At 57.0% G+C, this 18,010-nt stretch overlaps 1 protein-coding gene across 1 annotated transcript; it reads right to left on the reverse strand.

Moving 5' to 3' along the window:
• Window positions 1-2,709: 2,709 nt before the first annotated feature.
• Tbx2 (T-box transcription factor 2) lies at window positions 2,710-11,481 on the reverse strand. Its single transcript, XM_048446662.3, has 7 exons — window positions 10,610-11,481; window positions 9,267-9,534; window positions 8,265-8,411; window positions 7,095-7,171; window positions 6,834-6,997; window positions 5,758-6,398; window positions 2,710-3,797 (listed from the first exon to the last, which is right to left on the reverse strand). The coding sequence occupies exons 1-7, from the start codon at window positions 11,002-11,004 to the stop codon at window positions 3,345-3,347; spliced, it is 2,145 nt and encodes a 714-aa protein (XP_048302619.3). The 5' UTR covers window positions 11,005-11,481; the 3' UTR covers window positions 2,710-3,344.
• Between the last annotated feature and the right edge of the window lie 6,529 nt (window positions 11,482-18,010).

Here is an 18,010-nt window from a genome sequence, read left to right on the forward strand (position 1 = left end):
GCCGAGAGCGGGTGTCCCGGAGAACTCAGCGCGGCGCGCTCCTCCCCCAGCCTGAGAGTCGGGTGGCGGCTTGGGAAGGTGGAACCCAGTTCCACGCCCCCCGGAGGGCAGGGCCTTCTACCGAGGATTCAGACGCGGTCGGTCGGAGCCGGGAAGTTGGGAGGGAAGGAATAGCTCGATGGTCTGGAAGCCTCGGATTAACCGAGAGGGAAATGCGGTGTTCTAGGTCTCGGGATCCATGCAGTTGAGCCGCTAGGGGTCCCATCGAGACCCCGAATTCTGAAACTCCCAGTTCTCCCGTGAATCACAGTCAATCCTAAACCAGCACACACAATTCTGACAGACCCCACACTCCCCATAGAGAGTCTAGGCGACACGGTAGGTCACCAACCAATAGGCCTCAACGGCCCCTCGACCCGCTGCACTCACACACGCCCCTCTGCAGACGGGCTTGCCGTCCAAGGCCTCTGGTAGCAGGTCCTGAAGGGTTAAGAAGGCCGTGGGGCACCGGAGCAGCGGGTACACGGGCGCCTGAGCTAATTGGCGACCCCAGAGACAATGAAGGCTGGAAGGCTGGTAGCTTAATTGGGCCTGGGAGGGGCCTGGCCTTTGTCTAGGACAAGGCCCAGCTCGTCGGCTGCAGGATCCCCATGCCGCACTTGGCCTTGCAGCAGCTGGGACCCAGCGGAGCACTGGGTGGGCAACTCCGGAGGGGGGCGTGTAAGGGCGAAAGCAAGGGGGCGGGAGGACTCTCCAAACTGCGCTCCAGGATGACCCGAACTGCTGCAGCAGCCGCCAGAATACAACAGCGACCAGGCTGCTGCAGCCGGCCTTCCAAAGCAGACCCTCTCCGGTGGCTGTTCTGCTGTGATCATGTCCACCACCTCAGGTGATGCCCCCTGGTGTCCGCAGGCCGCGGGGGACCCACGGCTAACTCCCAGGCTTCTTTCCGAGTTACAAGAGAGAGGCAGCAAGAAGCCAGTGCACGCCTTGCTCTGTAAATTTTCCAGACATTTCAACCCAAAGCGACCTCGAATAAAAGCAGAGCTAGGGAGAGATGCTACTTGAACTAGGGGAGGGAGTTTTCCTGTTCCTGCTTGGTTCGTGGAGCACATTGCGAGCGCACGCGGGGGGGGGGGGGGTGTCAGTCCAAGTAGATTAGAGACAGAGAAGCCATAACCCACCTAGGGTTGGGATGATCTTCTACCTCTCAACCCCCACCACGCCCAGCTCTCTTTCCCTCAGCCCATGAAATTCAGTGTAGTTTGGAGCAGCCTTCTTCCAGGAAGAGTTAGATAAGTGTGTCATCCCAGGAAGGAGTCCTGAACATCTGATGCCCCGGAATTTTCAGTTCCACCTGCATTTTTACCCTGCCTGTCAAACCCCTGTCCCTGATGTCCCTGGGCTAGTTGGAGGCCATACAAGCCCCAGGGGTGCACAGCGCCTAAAGAGGCAATCTCCTTGATCAGTGCCCCTGGATTTAAAGGAAGTAAGTGGGGTGTTCAACGACCACAACCCCAGGGACATGTTGAAGGAGTAACTGCTTGGGAGTCACCCTGACCACCTCAGTTAAGGACTGAAAGCACCTGCCAGTTTGGTGATATTGAGCAGGGAAGGCTGCGACCCTCTGGAGGGAAATGGATGGGAGTAGCTAGCTGTCCTTGATGGAGTGGGTCTTGGGAAGTACTAGCCCAATTGTGAGACACAATGCGACCCCCTGAAAGTCACCAACCAGCCTGAGGCAGGGAGGGGAACAGCTTATTGACCCACCACACTCACATCCTGGGAGTTAGTCGAGGTCTAAGGAGGAATTTTTAGGCCAGATTTTGCACTCTATTCAGCAGCCCAAACACGGAATAATTCCAGAAGGCAGAGTGATGGGACGGAATTCTGGGGGCCGTGGTATTAAAGGAACGCGGTCACCCCAACACATACACTTGAAAGGAGAAAGTGAAAAGGGAAGCACCCACTTCCCAGACCATGCACCCAGAAAACGTTGAAAAGAGGTGATGATGAATTGGTTCATAGTGTCCTAGATGTCAGAGACCAGGCCGCTCTTCTGCGCTTGGCTTGGCTCTAGCGTCCAGGTTCCGGGAGCAGCAGGAGCTGCCGACACACAGCTAGTGGCCAGCAGAGGGAGCCCGAGCTGCGGGCCTGGGTCGCGGGGGACTGCGAGGCTGAGCGGCGCCTCCAGGCCCAGCCTGTGCCCGGCACCGGCGCCTCGAAGCCTCGCAGGCCTGCATGCCTCCCGGGTGCCGCCACCGTGGCCGAGGTGCAACTGCCCAGCAGATAGGGACACCCAGCCTTTTTTACCCGCCTTAGTCCCTTCTTCTGCGCCCACAGAGCCCCAGCCCCGCTCGGCCCACAGAGCGCACAGCGCGGTTCACTTCGCATCGTAGCGTTTTATTATTTACTCGCTTCATTCTCTCTCTCTGGAGCAAAAAGTGAAAACCTGAGGTGGGGCCCGTGGGCCGGGCGGGCAAAGCCGGGGCGCAGAGGCTGAGAGGCCCGTGGGGTGGGCCTTCCCTGGGGTTCGGTACCTCCCCCTTCCCATCAGCCAAGGATCCTGGGGCCCTGTACAATATAGATGCTCATGTAAAATGAAAAAAAAATTAAATGCTATGAGTTAATCTCTAAATATATGTACACAGTAATGTACACCTTTGAATAAATTAATAACGAATTTGCATCTTCTGTGAACCTTAAAGCTTATTTACACAAATTACCATTTATTTCATAAATATCTTTTGCCCCCTGGGGACTCAAAGCCGAAGTGCAACTTCCTCCACTGACCCAGGAGTAGGAGTAGTAGCAGTGGCGCCTGTCTCTGGTTAGGTGGAGGTGGGAAGACCAAACGGGCAGACTCCTAGCTCAAGTCTACACTGACTTCAGGCTTCTCTGGCTCCACATCCTCCACTCCAATTTCTCAAGACGTCCGGGCCCAAGGCCAGGGACAGTGGGATACTGTCTAAAGCGAACACCTCTGCCCTATGCACATTCTGGCTTCTGAAGGGACGCTGGACTCTAAAGGAGACCATCTCCACCCCCATATGTTGAAAGAAGGAGGTACCCCCCCCCGTAGTTGACTCTCGAGCAGATCTGAATCAAATCCAGTGGCTCCAAGTGCGACCGTGTTGCAGGTAGACTGATTTCCTCCTTGAGGTCCCAGGGAAGCGGCCCAGATCCCCGACCTGCCACACGAGGCTCTATTCTGACTGCTGAAGCCCGATTTTGCTTCTTTATTTAAATAAATACCCATTCTGTGCCGTACACGTCCCAGGCAGCCGAGGCAGGCAGCCCAGCCTGGGAGGCCCGTGTGGCAGCGCAGCAGCCAAGGAGCCCCCTCACTTGGGCGACTCCCGGCCTGGGGAGAGGGCTCGCTGGCTCTCCAACCCACTCACCAGTCTCTGGATGCTCTGCAGTTCACTGGCCGCCTCTTTGGCTGAGCCGCTGGGCGATAGGGCCCCACGGGATGGGCCCCCCACTTTTCGGAGAGCCAGCTCAGGCAGTGGGCTAGGCTCACGGCTACTTCCGCCCGCAGCCTTGGAGCCCTCCGCACCCAGCCCGGTGGTAAGGAGACTAGTGCTAGGTGGGATGGTGACCGGGATCTGGTAAGGGCTGAAGCGCAGGCGAGGCCGGGCACTGCCCAGGAATGGGCTGCGTGATAGGGAACCAGCGGCGGCCGCGGCAGCAGCTGCAGCGCTGGTGGCGGGTAAAGCCGAGGCTGCGGCGGCCGCTGCTGCCATGTAAGTGTAGGGGTAGGGGAAGAGGCCTCCGAAAGTGGGCATTGGGATTCCCTGGAAGAAACAGAAGGAAACAAGGGTTAGACATCTGTCGGAAGGGTGGTAGCCCTAAATCTACAATTTGATACACCTTGCCTTACTCGAACCAGAAGTCACATAACTATAAAACCACGGGCTCACAGGTAGAGCCCGTGTACCAGGGCCAAACCCAGTGTGTTCATCGCCTAGGGTGAGATGCAAAGGCTTGGAGTTGCCCTGTTCTGTCTGAGCTGGCTGGTCTGGTAGGGGTAAGAGAATAAGCTGGCTGAACTAGTATGGGAAAAGGCCTAGAGGGAAAACATAGGAAAGGCACGAGATCAGATGGCAAGCAGGCAGCTGGTACTGTCATATAAGGTTCCGCTCATCTAGAACAGTGGTTCCTCCATGGCTTCTGTCTGCACGGTCCAAGTTGCTGCAGGAACACAGGCTTGGGAAGCAGGATGCGCACATCTCCTGCCTCAGCTAGGATCTGTATGCAAGGGCTAATCAGTTTATAAACTGGCCTGAATGTTTGACAAAGAACCGGCGGCACTTCTGCAGTCTTTGCTGGTGGATAGCCCAGCAACCAGGAAGTCCTGGACAACCAGGGCACTCAGCTCACGAGGCCCCGATTTGAGATTATCTGACCTTTGAGATAATGGCTTCTGCCCCAGAGTGTGTGCCTATGGAGCAGGTGATTGGGGGCTGACAGTACTAGAGTCAGAGAAAGCTCCAGTCCTGGTTCAAACAGGAAGAAGCCAAGAAGCAGTTTGGCCTGGAGGAATGCAAGAGCACTCCCCACTGTACACTTCAGACCTGGCACTGCGGGTTGGGAGGAGGTGAGGAAGCTTCGAATTTCCCAAGATTTGGTTTCACCTGACATACAGCTACGGCCTTATCCCCTAATATATCAATTGATTTCTCATAGCTCAGGAGTATGCCCTCCCTGGATTTGCACCTCCTGACCAGGCTGTGTCCAGATACCCTGACTTTCCTGTGTCGTAATTCCCATAATCATCAAAGTTTATCTGGGGAGGGGACATTCACATCCACAGAAAACCAGGGGGTACAGATCAACCGAGTCACAGTGGTTCGGGTGCCCCAGACACTGCATACACCCTAATGGTGATAAGCTCTGTTCAAAACTCATTTCAGAGCCCCACCCCCGACTTTACACATACTCGCTTCTGAACCAAAAGCCACACTCTCAAAAATCTAAACTCCTATTTTCCTTCCCCGGAGATAAGATCTCAAGGGTTCAATTTGCCAGAAACCTCAGAGGGAAGAAACTGAATGAAGAGATTCCAAATCTTTCCACAGGGAATATTCCACCCGAGTAAGGAAAGAGGCCTCTGCATCCGATCTCCTTATTGTGCCGCTGGCCACATTTTCGTCAACTCTCCCCTGGGAACTCAGAATTTCAGTAGGAGGCAGTGGGGGAACTAAGCCCCCTTCTCTGGCTGTGGCTGGAGAGTTAGGGGACTCAGAATAGGGCAAAGACCAAGTCAGTTACTGGTCAGGAGAGACAGCTTCCTAGAGGACCTCAAAGGGGCCAGGGACCTGTGATGTGAGTCCCTTTGGCAGCCAACTGTCCAGAAAATAATGCAAAATTCCCAGCCTACAGAGCCTTTTAGAGCCAGTTATGAGGTCAAGGATTTCCTTCTCAAAAGTTTCCTAGGGCCAGAAAAGCGAACCCCATAAAACCCAAGAGCAATCCTAACTGGTCAGTTAGAAAAAGTGTTGTGGGGTGTTCTCTCACCCTTTGCTGGGGTTAGAGAAGGAAACAGGCCCAGAGAGGTCCAGGGACTTTCCTAAGGTCACACAGAGTACGGAAGTAAAGTCCTGGCTAGATCATAGGCAAGCGTTCCGTTTTAACCTCTCAGAACCTAGATGGCTTTCCTGTAGACCGGATTAAGTCTCTCAAGCTCTCTGCCGGTCTCAGTCACCACCAAGCTGCGCCTCCCTCCTTCTGCTGCCGGCAGATCACAGGCCTTACCTGAGATGCCAGCATGTGCTGGGAGAGGTGGAACGGGAAGGGCGCCGCGGTGCTTGCTGCGCTGGCTGCGGGACCCAGCCCGCCTGCGTCCAGCCCCGTCGCGGTTCCGGGTCCCGCGCCTCCGCTATTGCCGCCGCCTCCTGCCACCGAGGCTAGCAGATGACCCATGCCCATAGCGGAGAAGGCTCCGGGGCCCATAGCGAATTGTCCTGGGTGCAGGAAAAGAGGCTGGCCAGCTCCCAGCGGCCCAAAGAACTGCTGCCCGTGCAGGTGGCTGGAGAAAGCCAGGCCGGGCAGGTGGCCCGCACCCAGTGGGGATGCACTGTCTGTCTGCACCACCAGCGGTGCCAGGCTAGGCTCCTTGCCCTCGCCCGCGTCCTTTCGCCCCTCGTCCTTTCTCCGGGCCTCGGTGCGTTCCTTCTCCAGGCTCCGCAGACCAAACGGGCCGTCCCCACTGCCCTCCGTTGTTTCCTTGCTGCCTCTCTCCGGGCTGCGCCGCTCCCGGGCGCGTTCGGGTTCGGTCAAGCGAGCAGCGGGGCTGGCGTCCCGCATAGGGCTGCGGCCCAGGGGCGCTGCTGCGCGCTCCTCGCCTGGTCGCTCCAGCTCAGCGTCGCTGTCGGCTGAGCATGGCTTTTCCTCGACTGCGGGGAGAGATGGAACACGGGTTACAGGGCGCAGGCGGAGACGGACGCGGCGCCCTGACCCGGGGAACCTGGGCCGGGTCGTCGACACTTTAGACAGACCAGCTATTGGGAAGGTCAATTTGGGAGAGCTTCTAGGGGCAGCTGCAGGTCACATAAATCCAAGACCCCATTCTTACACTGGAAGAAAACCAGCCCTGAGTTGAAAACCTCATTTCTAACCACACATCCCACGGGGAGTCCAACTCCAAAGCCTACCAAATGTCTTGGCTGGCAGGGACAGTCCTTAAATGGGAGTACCAGACTGGAAATTCTAGCCACATCCCGGTCACTTTTATCCAGGTCTTTAAGAGAGCTGAACAAAAGGTCGACTTTAAGGGGCACCCTAAGGGGACACTTCCGACTCCTACTTTCCAGACCAACCGAGTCACTTACTTCGAGTCCGGTGCAGGCGCAAGGGACTGGGTGCTGCGCTGGGGGAGGGCGGTGGTTCACGCGCAGGCGGAGGGTCACAGGAGGAGGCATCGGACTCTGCGCCGTCACGCTCCGGCTTGCAGTGTTCCTCATACAAGCGGAGAGTCGGCAGCGTTAGCTGCTTCCTGGGAGAGAGCAGAGGGAGATGTCAGCCGCCAACGCACCCCTTAAGGCTTCCTGTGCCCGGCGGAACGCGTCACAGGCCACCCGCTGATCCCTCACCTTTTCTCTCGACGGCCGTTCCCGGTGTCCCGGAAGCCCTTGGCAAACGGGTTGTTGTCGATCTTCAGCTGTGTAATCTGCGGGACCGGGGAAGCGGCACAAAGTCAAGACCTGGCTCTTCTAGCCTGGCCGGGGGCACCCTGAGGTCAGCGACTACGGGCCACGGAATAGAAAGCCGGAGGTAGGGGGTGGGGTCATGCCACCCACCGGGGATAGGAAGCAGGGAGGTAAGGCCGGCAGGCAAGCATCTAGGAAGGTGACAGGGTCTCTCTCTTATTCAAAAATAATCCCTCAACACGCACACACAGGCCCAAGCAAACAAACAGGCTCCTGTAGTCACTCAGGTTAAACTATTCGGTACCTGAATACAGTGCCCGCACACCCAAGCCCGCAGGTCCAGGCAAAGGCAAATCATTGCACTCACAGGCCCAGAAGGGCAAGTTTACAAAAAGATAAAAATAAATAAACAAGTGCCTATAGAATCCAACGAATTCACTAGTTTCCATATATAGCTAAGGCACTCCAGATAGAATACGAGATCAGGCAGACCCCTGGTTTACAAAGACACAAGCAAAGACACTGGGACCCTCTCATTTACTCCACTGTGATCTATGAAGGCACATAGAAAAAAAGCCTTTTCACCTGAAGGAGAATTGTCTTAGTTTTTCCCACAGGGCCTGGGGCCTGGATAGACCCAGACAAGTGGCTTAGAGGGGCTCACCAGAGCTGTGCCACCTGTCCCACTGTTTGGCTCTCTTGGAGAGTAAAAATTGGACCCTGCATTCCTAGCATCTGTAGAACTTGGGCAGATTGCCCCAGGCGCCCTCTTTTCATTTAGATTCCCAGTCATGAGCCAAGAAATGAAGGAATAAAATGTAAAAATGTCAGCGGGAGCCTGAGTCTCTACTAATTGCTAAGTAAACATCTCCACTCCAGCTACGGCCCAGCTGTTTGAGTGCCTCAGGGGAGTATGTGTGTCTGTGTGGGTATGAGAGGGAGCCCAGGGGATTTATGTGGGTGCTGCTCTTGCAAATCTGAGTGGGTGGCGGGTTCTTCAAGCTCTTTGCAATGCCCCTGCTATTGGGTGTGTTTGAATGGAGGTTTGAAGCCTGTACATGTTTGGGGATGTAGATGGATGTAGGGGCCAAGTTCACTTCCCGCCCAGCACACCTTGTCATTCTGGTAGGCAGTGACAGCGATGAAGTCGGTCTCTGGGAAGACGTAGGTGCGGAAGGTGCTGTAGGGGAGCTTCAAGATGTCATTGGCTCGGACGATGTGGAAGCGCGGCTGGTATTTGTGCATGGAGTTCAGGATGGTCTGTGAAGAGCGTGAGGTTCAGCCAGTGACTCCCTGCCCCTGTCCTAAAGTTTTCATTCTCTCTCTCTCTCTCTCTCTCTCTCTCTCTCTCTCTCTCTCGTTTTTTTCACCTGCACTTCTTTTTCTACTTTTCTTATGCTTTTCTTTTCAAAGTTATTTTCTCTCTCTATTACACCTCTCAGTTGAAAATAGAAATGAAACAAAACAGAAACAAACAAAACCCAGGTCGGCGCTTTGACTGCACTTTCCCTGACCTTGGTAAACTCCTGAAATACTAAGGAAAGAGAAGTGTGTGTGTGTGTGTGTGTGTGTGTGTGTGTGTGAAGGCTCATGAACTGTCTACAGTGCAATAGAACTCCCCCTCGCCCAGTGAACTCCCACCATTGACTAGGATCAAGCAGAAAGGGAGAGTTCCTCAGACTGTCTCTTGGCTGGACATCATCTGCCTTGCTGGAGGGAAAGGTCTCCAAAAAGGCCTGAAGAGAGCGAGTTTAATGTCTGCATTCTCTAGCCTTAGGTGAGGGTTAGCTGCAGGAGTAAGTCTTGGCATTCTCCAAGCCCAGCATCTCCCACCCCACAGCAGAGTGACCTCCACAGGGCCTGTGCTGCTGCTTGACCTATTGCCTGTAGCACCTGCCTCGGTCTTGAGGGGCTCTCAAAACCCTGACAGAAGGAACTGCGATTGAGAACAGCCTGGAGTTCCCCATCAACTGTCCACATGCTCTTCCCCAGTGGCCCAGTGCTGCAGACAAGGTCACTCTAGGGGTCCTAGACATTCTGTAGCCTCCCTCTACCCACGCAACTGCAGTGAGCAAACCCAGGTTCTCAACGCCTTCCCACTCTCCTCGAACTCACAAAGCCATGCTTGTCGGAAATGTTGTTGGTGAGCTTCAGCTTGTGGAAAGCCACAGGCTTGGCCATCCACTGCTCCCCCGTGGCCGGACTGTCCGGATGAATGTACATGCGCTTGGGCATCTCCGGGTCGGCCTTGCCCGCCACCATCCACCGGGAGTTGTGAAACTTATAGCGGCAGTCATCAGCAGCCACAATGTCCATCAGCAGGATGTACTTGGCCTTCTTGTCCAGACCGCTGACTCGCACCTTGAAGGGGGGGAACATCCGCCTCGGAGGGAGGGAAGGGGAACATGCTATTGGGACCCGGCTCTTCTTTACTCCTTTACCGTCCTGATGACAGAATACCCCTGCCTGATTGCCCCATCTATGTTTGCAATACCACCTCTGCTTGTGCTGTGCTCTTACTGCTACTGGGAAGACCCAACCTGCGGTTGTTACTCCCTAGACATTTCATTTCTGCTGGCCAGACCCTGTTTTGTAAAGTCTTGAATGAGCTTTGCACTCAGGTCTGTGGACCTTCCTTCCACTCTGATGTGGGATTAAGGTTGGTGTCTAGGAAAGGAAACTAGGCCCTTTAGAAATACGCTGGGTTTTTCTGAATTGCCATGAAATTCGTTCAGGAGAAACACACTCTACACGCAGGGCTCATAGAAATAAATTAGCAAGACCTTTGTCTGGGGGGAAATGATATGCTTAACCTTGATCAGGGCTCCTGAGTCTAGAGTTCGGGGGAACAGGGTGAACCTGAGGCCTGGACTCTCAGAGCCTGAAGTGTTGGGAGGATTGGGGATTGTGTTTATTCTTCTGGCTTTAAGGCCTCAGGAGGTAGCTGGTCTTGAGCTCCATGTATAAGCAAGACTCTCTCCAGGGCCTAGCTGCAGGCTCAACAACTCAAGACCCGCTGCCGGGAACCCAGCAGTCGGTCTGGAGCAAGCATGAGACGGGGTGCTAGTCCCACTATGGACTCCGGGAAACGGAGCGGAGAATCCGGGGAAGGTTCCTTCTCCTAGGAACTCCTAGATCGGCCCGGAAGCAGAAAAGCTAGACCTGAAGGGGCGAAGAAGACCCGCTAGGGCCGAGTCATTGGGGTTTTGAGATTAAGAAGGATTGGGACTATTCTTTAGGAGCGTGTTTTCGTTTTATTTCAATCGAGGGATGCTTGGTTTTCTTTTTCTTTTTATTTCGCTCCGGTGCCAAACGAAAAAAACGTCAGCTTGCTTATCTGTGAAGAGGAGCGTGGCGCCAGAGCCAGAGCGGGGGAGCCGAGAGCACCGGCTCCGGGTGCTGATGGGTGCTGTCCGGTCCCCCAGACCGCCCGCCCGCCTGCCTGCCGGCCACCCTACCTCCCGGACTTGGTGATGACCATCTCGGTGCCCAGCTTATGGAACTGGTCCCACAACTCCTTGGCCTCCAGCGTCACCTTGGGGTCGTCCTCCACCTCGTCCTCGGGTTCCAGGCTCTTGAGCGAGCGTAGATGCGCGGCGGGCGGGTGCGGGCCGAGTGCCGAGACGTGCAGCCCCGCCTCGGCTGCCGCTGCGGCCGCTGCAGCCGCTGCCGCCGCCCCCGCCAGGCCCGGGTCGGGCAGAGGCTTGGCCAGCGCGCCGGGCGGCAGCGCTAGCGCCGGGAAGAAGGAGGGCTGCGCTGCCGCCAGGAAGGCGGACATGGGGAAGTCGGCGGGCCGTGGCGCGTGGAATGGGTGGTAAGCCATGGCGCTGGCTGCCAGCGCCGGCTCTCTCATCGGGACATCCGGCCCAGGCACCCGGGAGCCGGGGCCGGGGCCGGGGGCGCGCGGCTCGGACCCCCGGCCCGGGCGGCGGCGCGAGCGGAGGACTGACGGCACCGGCGACAAGCGCGGCAGCTGCTTCTCCCGGCTCCCCGTCCCGCGCACCTCAAGGGGCTCGGGGCTCTGGGCGCGGGGGCGGAGGGGGCTCTGCGCGGGCTGGGCTGGGCTGGGCTGGGCTGGCCTGGCCGGCTCCGGCGCCGGAGACCACGCGCGACTGGTTAGATCTTGTCCTGATCTCTGGAAAACTGTGACTATCTCACATGTCCTGCCCTGCTCGGATCCCCTGCGCTAACGAGCCAGGCCCCCCTTGATTGCTGATTTTACGCTTTTTGGACCAATTGTGGGTCTCCGGGGGCGGGGTTTTGACAGCTCAGGCCAAGCTCTGGACGGGAGGGGGGCCCAGGGAGAAGGTGTCGGAAGCCTCAGCAGTAAGAAAACATGTCAACAGAATAAAATATTAACCAATGACGGGCCAGCGGGCCCCGAGACCCCTCCCCCTGGCCTGGCCCCCACCCCGCCGCCCGCGCGGGCCGCTGCCTGGGCGAGGACTGGGAAGCGCGGAGGGCCGACCTGACCCGCCGAAACCGCCTGAGGCAGGGGGCGCCCGGGTCCCAGGGCCTTAGGGGAAGGACCCCTAGCCGCGTGCCGGCCCCAAGTGCAAAGCATTGACACGTTCCGGAGAGGAGAGGGGGCGCCCTTTCTCTCCCGCGCCGGGAGGCCCGGCGGCTCTGGCCTGCGCCCCAGCCTGGCCTCCCACCCCACTCGCGGTCACCGCCCCGGGTCCATGCACTTCGGAGGGAGGCTGCGGGCACTGGAAAGCCAGGCCGGTGGGCGGGCAAGTCAGGAGGCTCGGGCGGCCGAGGGCCCGGAGCCGAACTCAGGTAGCCGGAGCCGGTGAGTGGGGAGCCACGGTAGAACCCTGAAGGGGCCTGCACGGGCGGGAGCGGGACGCGGCCTTGCTCTGGGGGAAATGCGGGGACCCCCCCCCCACCTGCGTCTCCCCTCACGGACTCAGGAACCTGGGGTTCCAGGCTGGCCCTGCACTTAGCCCAAAGTAGGTCTGTGTCAGGTTCCCAACCTAAAGCTTTCTGGCGAGTGGGAAAATGGATCCTTGGGGCCAGGTAGGTGAGCGCACCTTCTGCTGAGCACAAGGAGGTACCGCGCTGGTTGATCCTAGACCTCAGATTCTCCACATGCTCCAGAACGAATTTTCGTCGCATCCGGTACTGGAGATGCAAGCCCATCTCTTCCTAGGCACCGGCAACCTTTCTTCTCTAGAATTTGTTTCCTTTTTTTGGAAGCTCAAAGAGCCCTAGTTCAGGAATGCTGAGAAGTGCGGGTGGGAATCGAGGTGTCTGCCAACATTTGTAAACACCCCCTTCGATGATCAGTCTTCGTTTTCTCTCTGGAGACAGCCTCAGTGCATCCGTGTGCGTGGTGTGGTGTGGTGTGGTGTCGGTGTGGTGTGTGTGTATGTGTATGTGTGTTGTACTTCGCGCCCAGTGTGATGCTCTCGGTACACAAGAGCCATAATCAGGTGTGCCCAGAGCAAACAGATCATACACTTGCCTCAAATAGGGTTGCGGCGCGGCCCTTTATGCTTGTTGCGGGGGGGGGGGGGGCAAGGCAGGGTATGAAGTAGCCACAATCGACACTCTCACCCAAATAACCACTACAAGTGAATTCCACCGTCACCGGCCCTGTGTCCGCATGGTGGGCACCTAAATCTATCAGTGGCAAAGCCCAGGCAGCTTGTCCCTCAGCTGCGTACAGCGGGACTCTAGGCACTCGGTAGCTGACCTCCCAGAAAGGCGTTTAAAGGCCAGTCGCCCCCCGGCAGTGCGGGGTTGAGACCAGCAGGAGTCGTTTGGCCTCCACGACCTTTTTTCCTATGTTTCTGAGCCAACACCAGGCGCTTGTAATTCTTCATAGCCGTGTGCGCGCCTGCCCCACAGGGTTTTTCTTTTCTTCAGGACCTTCCTTACTCTTGTCTAGGTGGCTCTTCTCATTCTCTTCTCTGCCTCTTAAGCTCTAGCTTCGCAGGGCTTCTCTGCTGGGGTGAGATCCACTGCATAAATTTCAGCTTAAACAGGATGTGTCCCCTCCGGGAGAGATGTATTTGAACACACTTGGGTAGTTACTGAGGTGAACAAAAAATAGCCAGGTCAGTTTTTCGAATCAGCAATACAATTGCTAAATTGTGCGTATGCGGACAGGCACTTCAGTACTTGTAAGAATTGTGTATGCATCGAAGTATGTATTTTGGATATTTTCCTGGGTAGCATAGGGCAGCTGTTCTACCCGTCTGAACTCGAGATTTGAAAACATGAAGGTTAAATTATTTGTCCACGAACTCCAAGAAACCCGGCAGCTATGGCGCGATGGTTGCAGCACAGGAGACCTGAATCCCACCTAAGGAGTTAAGAACCTGCCCTGCGGCTGGCCACAGGCTTTCCTGGCAGGCTGGGATTCCATCAACTGCTCCAGCTCACCATCGGCAGTTAACCGGAGGACCTGCCATAACCACTCTTAAGATTCTTTATCGACCCTCCCCAATCAAACTTCTGCTTAGAATACCCTTGGAGCATCGAAAACTGGCCGCTGGGGCGGCCCAAGCAGCCTCTCGAGCGGCGCCTTGCGGCTCGCAGCTCCAGCTCCGCCCTACCCCCGCCTGGTTCTACCTCCCCCTTCCCAGGAACAGGCGCCCCCGGGGGAGTCCCCCGGGCAGAGTGTGCGTGTCTCTTTAAGAGGCCCCGGGGGGCGCCTCGCGGGCCGCCCGGGGCTGGAGGGGGAGGGCACAGGCGAGGGCGGCTGGCGCCAGGCGGCCGAGGCTCCACAACAAAGCTCCGGCCCCTGTCACTTCGCATCGGCCGGGACCCGCAGACGGGTGGGGGACGCGCGCTCAGTCGCCCCTCCCTCTCTCAGGCGGTCCTAGGCGGGGGCGTCGGGCGGGCGCTGGCTTCGGGGTCCCAGGCTTCTTCCACGTGGCCCGTACTCTTAGCTTCCCGCAACAACCAAATCGAGCACTGGTAGCCTGGCCCGGATGGGGCTGCAGTCTCAAGTCTGGCAGAGCTGCCCCCCCCCTTTTTTTTTGTTGGTTCCGTTGGCCCGGTAATAATTGAGCATGATCAAGAGACAAGGAAAAGACCTCTCTCCTGAGTTGATCCTAAAAATCGCATAGGTTCCTGTGTGTAGGCGGAAAAAGATTAGTCCACAACACCTGTGGGTATCTGCATGCACGACCCGGAATGGATTTGTCTGAGCCCGCACGGAGTGAATGCGGGACTGATGGAGGATGTGGTCCTGTGGCAGAGTTGGGCGAGGGGAACGTGAGCACCAGTAATTGGGCGCTAAGCGCGTCGTGGCAAATGAATGTGCCTGGGCAAAGCTGGGGTGACAAGTGTGGCCCTACGCTTAGGAAAAGTGGTCGGGGGAGACAGTAAGGCGCACCCGTCGCTCCCATCCACAGCTTCTCCACCGGACCAGCGCCTCCCGGAGCCTTGGCGCCAGCTAGCCCGGTTAAGCAGTGGGACTGGGCTCCCCCGCGGTCCCGGGTCTGGCCAGGCTGGGGGCTGCGGCCTCGGTGACCCCAGCCCGCGGCGGCCCAGCCTGTCCCGTCCACTTAAACAAATTGCGGCTGACAGGCGCGCAGTCTCCCTGGAGCCGCAGCTCGTCGGTCGCCTCTCTCATCCCAATTACCCAGCGCAGGGTCTGGCCAACAGGCTGGGGTGCGGCAGGCGACGCGGGAAGAGTGGGCTGCCCGACCCTCTTCGTGGTCACGGTATGGCCCTAGTCTGGTGCCAGGACTAGTCGCGGGGCCACTTCCTCACCAGGCTCTAGGAAGCACTGTAAACAGTTACCGACTGTGTGGCCCAGTCTCTGTCAGGTTGATGAGAAGACAAGGCCCGGCTAGGCTGCCTATGCCCGGGGTACACTTTGCACCGTGAGTTAGGGTGTGGTGGACATCTCCCTGCCTTTTGAGAGATCACGTGGTTAGGAACCTAGGTTGTGTCCTCGTCGATTTTGAACAACTTTCCCCAGAGTTTTAGGAATCCTATAACTCCTCTAAGCTGCTAAATACTCCGAGCCTTGATTCGACGGAGTGCATCTGTGGCTCTTGGCACACACAGGGCTGCAAGATTGAGGTGCGAGTCTTGAATTTGAGCCTAGACGTGGGGTGGGTGTTTGGGACCTCAGGAGAGTGAACCGGCTTGAGAAGGGCTCCTAGAACCGGCCCACCTGCAGCAGCTGGGCGTGTGGTTGGCCGGTGGGCACTCAGCTTAGACCTACACCAGGAGGGGAGGAGGGTTCCCTGGGGGCACCTGAGGCACAGTGCGGCTACTCTCTGTTCTGCCCCTGCAGTCCTGTTCCCACCAGTGAGCTCCCTGGATTGTAGCCTCTGAACACCCTTTTACCTTTCTGACGGGCAGTGTCCCCTTTATGTGAGTCATGCTGCCTCTGCTGAGTTCTTCCTAGTCCCTCTCCGACAGATGAGAACCCTGAAGCCCAGAGCTGCAGGTAGCCTTCCTAAGGTCACAGCTCCCGGTGGAAAAGCTAGAATGGAACCCTGAAACCTCAAAAAAGCATGCGCTCAGACCCTAAATCCATTCCTTGGAAAGGCATTGCTGTCGTGCACCGAGAGGAAAGCCACATTGGCATTCCAAGACTTCCACTGGGCTCTGGATTTTAGGAGCAGATCTGCAGGACGTGGGGTGGGGATGGGGGAAAGATGGGTACCCCAGAAGCAGCTTCAAAGAAAGCCAGGAGCTCCCGCTGAAAACTTGAGAGGACCCAGGCAGGAGTCAGTGAAATCGGTCTGGGATTGTCTGAGGGGCACTGGGCAGAGAGGTCAGCTAGGATCCAGGTGGCAGTATGGGAACTGGCCAGGGCACATGGAACACCAAGGTGCAGACAGGGGTCAGCTGACTAGCTGTGTGAATCCATGACCTTGCAAGAGGCCCTGCCCTTCTTGGGGCTCAAGCTTGTCATCACAAAAGGAGGGTGGGTGACATCTTCGGGTTTACAGCTTGTGATCTGTAAAAACCAGAAGCGAGCATTGAGAAATTATCCTCAGTTGCAGTCTTGTGGCTGTCTAGCCTGGCTTCTGCACGCCCCTGACATCTGTGCTTGTGTGTGATTTTGCCCTTGGACCACTGGGCCTTTTTTACTGAATCCCAGGCAGACAGTGCCCTGCCTTGTGAGTTGCCATTCCAGTTCCCAGCAGCCTCTTTGAAGACCACGAAGATATTTTTCTTCCGTCAGATGGAGAGAGGGAGCCCAATGGGTAGGCAGTGCTGTGAGAATGGGGAGGTCACTTGCCTTCCTCAAGGTCACCTGGCTCAGCCACAATTAGATTCCTGTTCTGATGACCTTCTGAGTGATGCTATCGTGAAGTGGGGGGGGGTTGCAGTGGGGAGGGGGAGGTTGTTTTGGATGTTATCTGTCCAGGATAAGAAGCTGGCTGCTCTAGGGTTAGTGGCAGTAAGGTCCCCTGCCTGTCCGGCTCTCACTTCAGCTGATTACAGGCTGTGGCTGCGTCCCTAACCTTCCCAATTAGCTGGAGGTCAGGCCCAGGGCCTTTCAGATAACCTGAACTCCAAAGGCAGCCACTACGGGGCCAGCTTATCTGGGCTCTCTGATCCTCCCCCTCCCCCACTTACTTCTAGTTGCCCTGACTGCAAGCAGATGAATAACCAGATTGTCCTACAAGCTCGGCCGCAGGTCCCAGTCCCGCACTACACCCACTGCTTTCCCTGACTGGAGGAGGCCACATCGTTTCCCCCCCCCACACACTGTAAAGGGAAGGGCCGGACCAGGGTGGGCAGGTCCCCTGCATGGCTGAGAGTTCCTGGCAACAATGTCCCATCCACGTGCCCAAGTGTGGGTGCAGAGGGGTCATGCTTTCTAGAGCGTCAGTGCCCAACCCCGGGCAGTCAAGTCACCAGCTGTATGCGCGAGCAGCCTGTGGCACCCTCCTTCTGTCCTCTGCCGACTAAAAGGGTGCTCCAGCTGGGGATGGGGGCTGTGCCAGGCACATCCATGTCGAAAGCTGTCCAAACGGGGAAAAGCTGCTCTTCTGTGGAGCTCCAGCTTGCTGGGCCTAGGCCTTGTGTTCCCAGCAAGCTCCCTCATGGGGCTTTTCAGCCCTCAGGAGCCCAGACAGAAGGCACAGTGTGATTTGTATCTTCTCCCCTTTGATCTGGTGGGGTGACTGAATACTAAATTTCTCTTCAGGCACCTAGGGGTGGGATGGGAACTATGGAGAGGCCAGGGGCCCAGGAGCTGCCCCAGCTCTGACCAGATGGTTGAATGGGAAGGCTGCTCGTCTGTGAATCCAATTCTTCCATTAAAAACCTTCATCTAAAGCACACCTGGCTCAGCGGGTTTCCTTCAGTCCTTCAAGGCCTGCCCTGGGCCTCAGAGGTATGGGAGAAGGCAGAGGGGCTAGAACTGTATTAGCCTCTTTCCCATTCACCGCACTTCTCTGCTGCTCCCTGGCATTGTGCTGGTCCAGAACAGGAGGAGGAGGGAATAGAAAGCAAGAATTCAGGCCGGGTATGGTGGCAAATGCGATCGCAGCTCTTGAGAAGCGGAGGCAGGAAGGTCAGGGTTATAGCTGACTATATAGTGAACTACCCGAAACCTGATCTCCAAAACAAAACAACAAAACCCAAAAGCTTGCTGTCTGAGATCTTAGCCAACTTCCACAACATACCCCACTCTAGTTCACAAGCTCTCTATCTTCTGAGCTCGAGAGAGAGGTGATTCCCAAGTGCCCTCAGACAAGGTCACAGGCAAAGGCAAGCTCTTATTCCAGAGCAACCCAGGACACACTAGGGGCTACACTGCCCTCTACGTCCACTTGTGGGGAGGCCCAAGCTTGGCGCCTCCACAAATCCTAGGCTCTGGTAACAGGCAAGAGTCTTGAGACTGAACTTCAGTTAAACCCCACCTAACTTCC

This window comes from Myodes glareolus, chromosome 9 (genome assembly GCF_982192425.1).
Source record: "Myodes glareolus chromosome 9, mMyoGla1.1, whole genome shotgun sequence".
NCBI classification, from domain to species: domain Eukaryota; kingdom Metazoa; phylum Chordata; class Mammalia; order Rodentia; family Cricetidae; genus Myodes; species Myodes glareolus.

What these genes read in the sequence shown, in the direction of transcription:
- Tbx2 (XM_048446662.3), bottom strand. Translation starts at nt 11,004, where the DNA reads ATGAGAGAGCCGGCGCTGGCAGCCAGCGCCATGGCTTACCACCCATTC. An exon ending in TTTCCGACAAGCATGGCTTT is followed by an intron (nt 8,412 to 9,266) that starts GTGAGTTCGAGG and finishes CGCTCTTCACAG; the next exon opens with ACCATCCTGAACTCCATGCA. An exon ending in GCGCCTGCACCGGACTCGAA is followed by an intron (nt 6,399 to 6,833) that starts GTAAGTGACTCG and finishes CTCTCCCCGCAG; the next exon opens with TCGAGGAAAAGCCATGCTCA.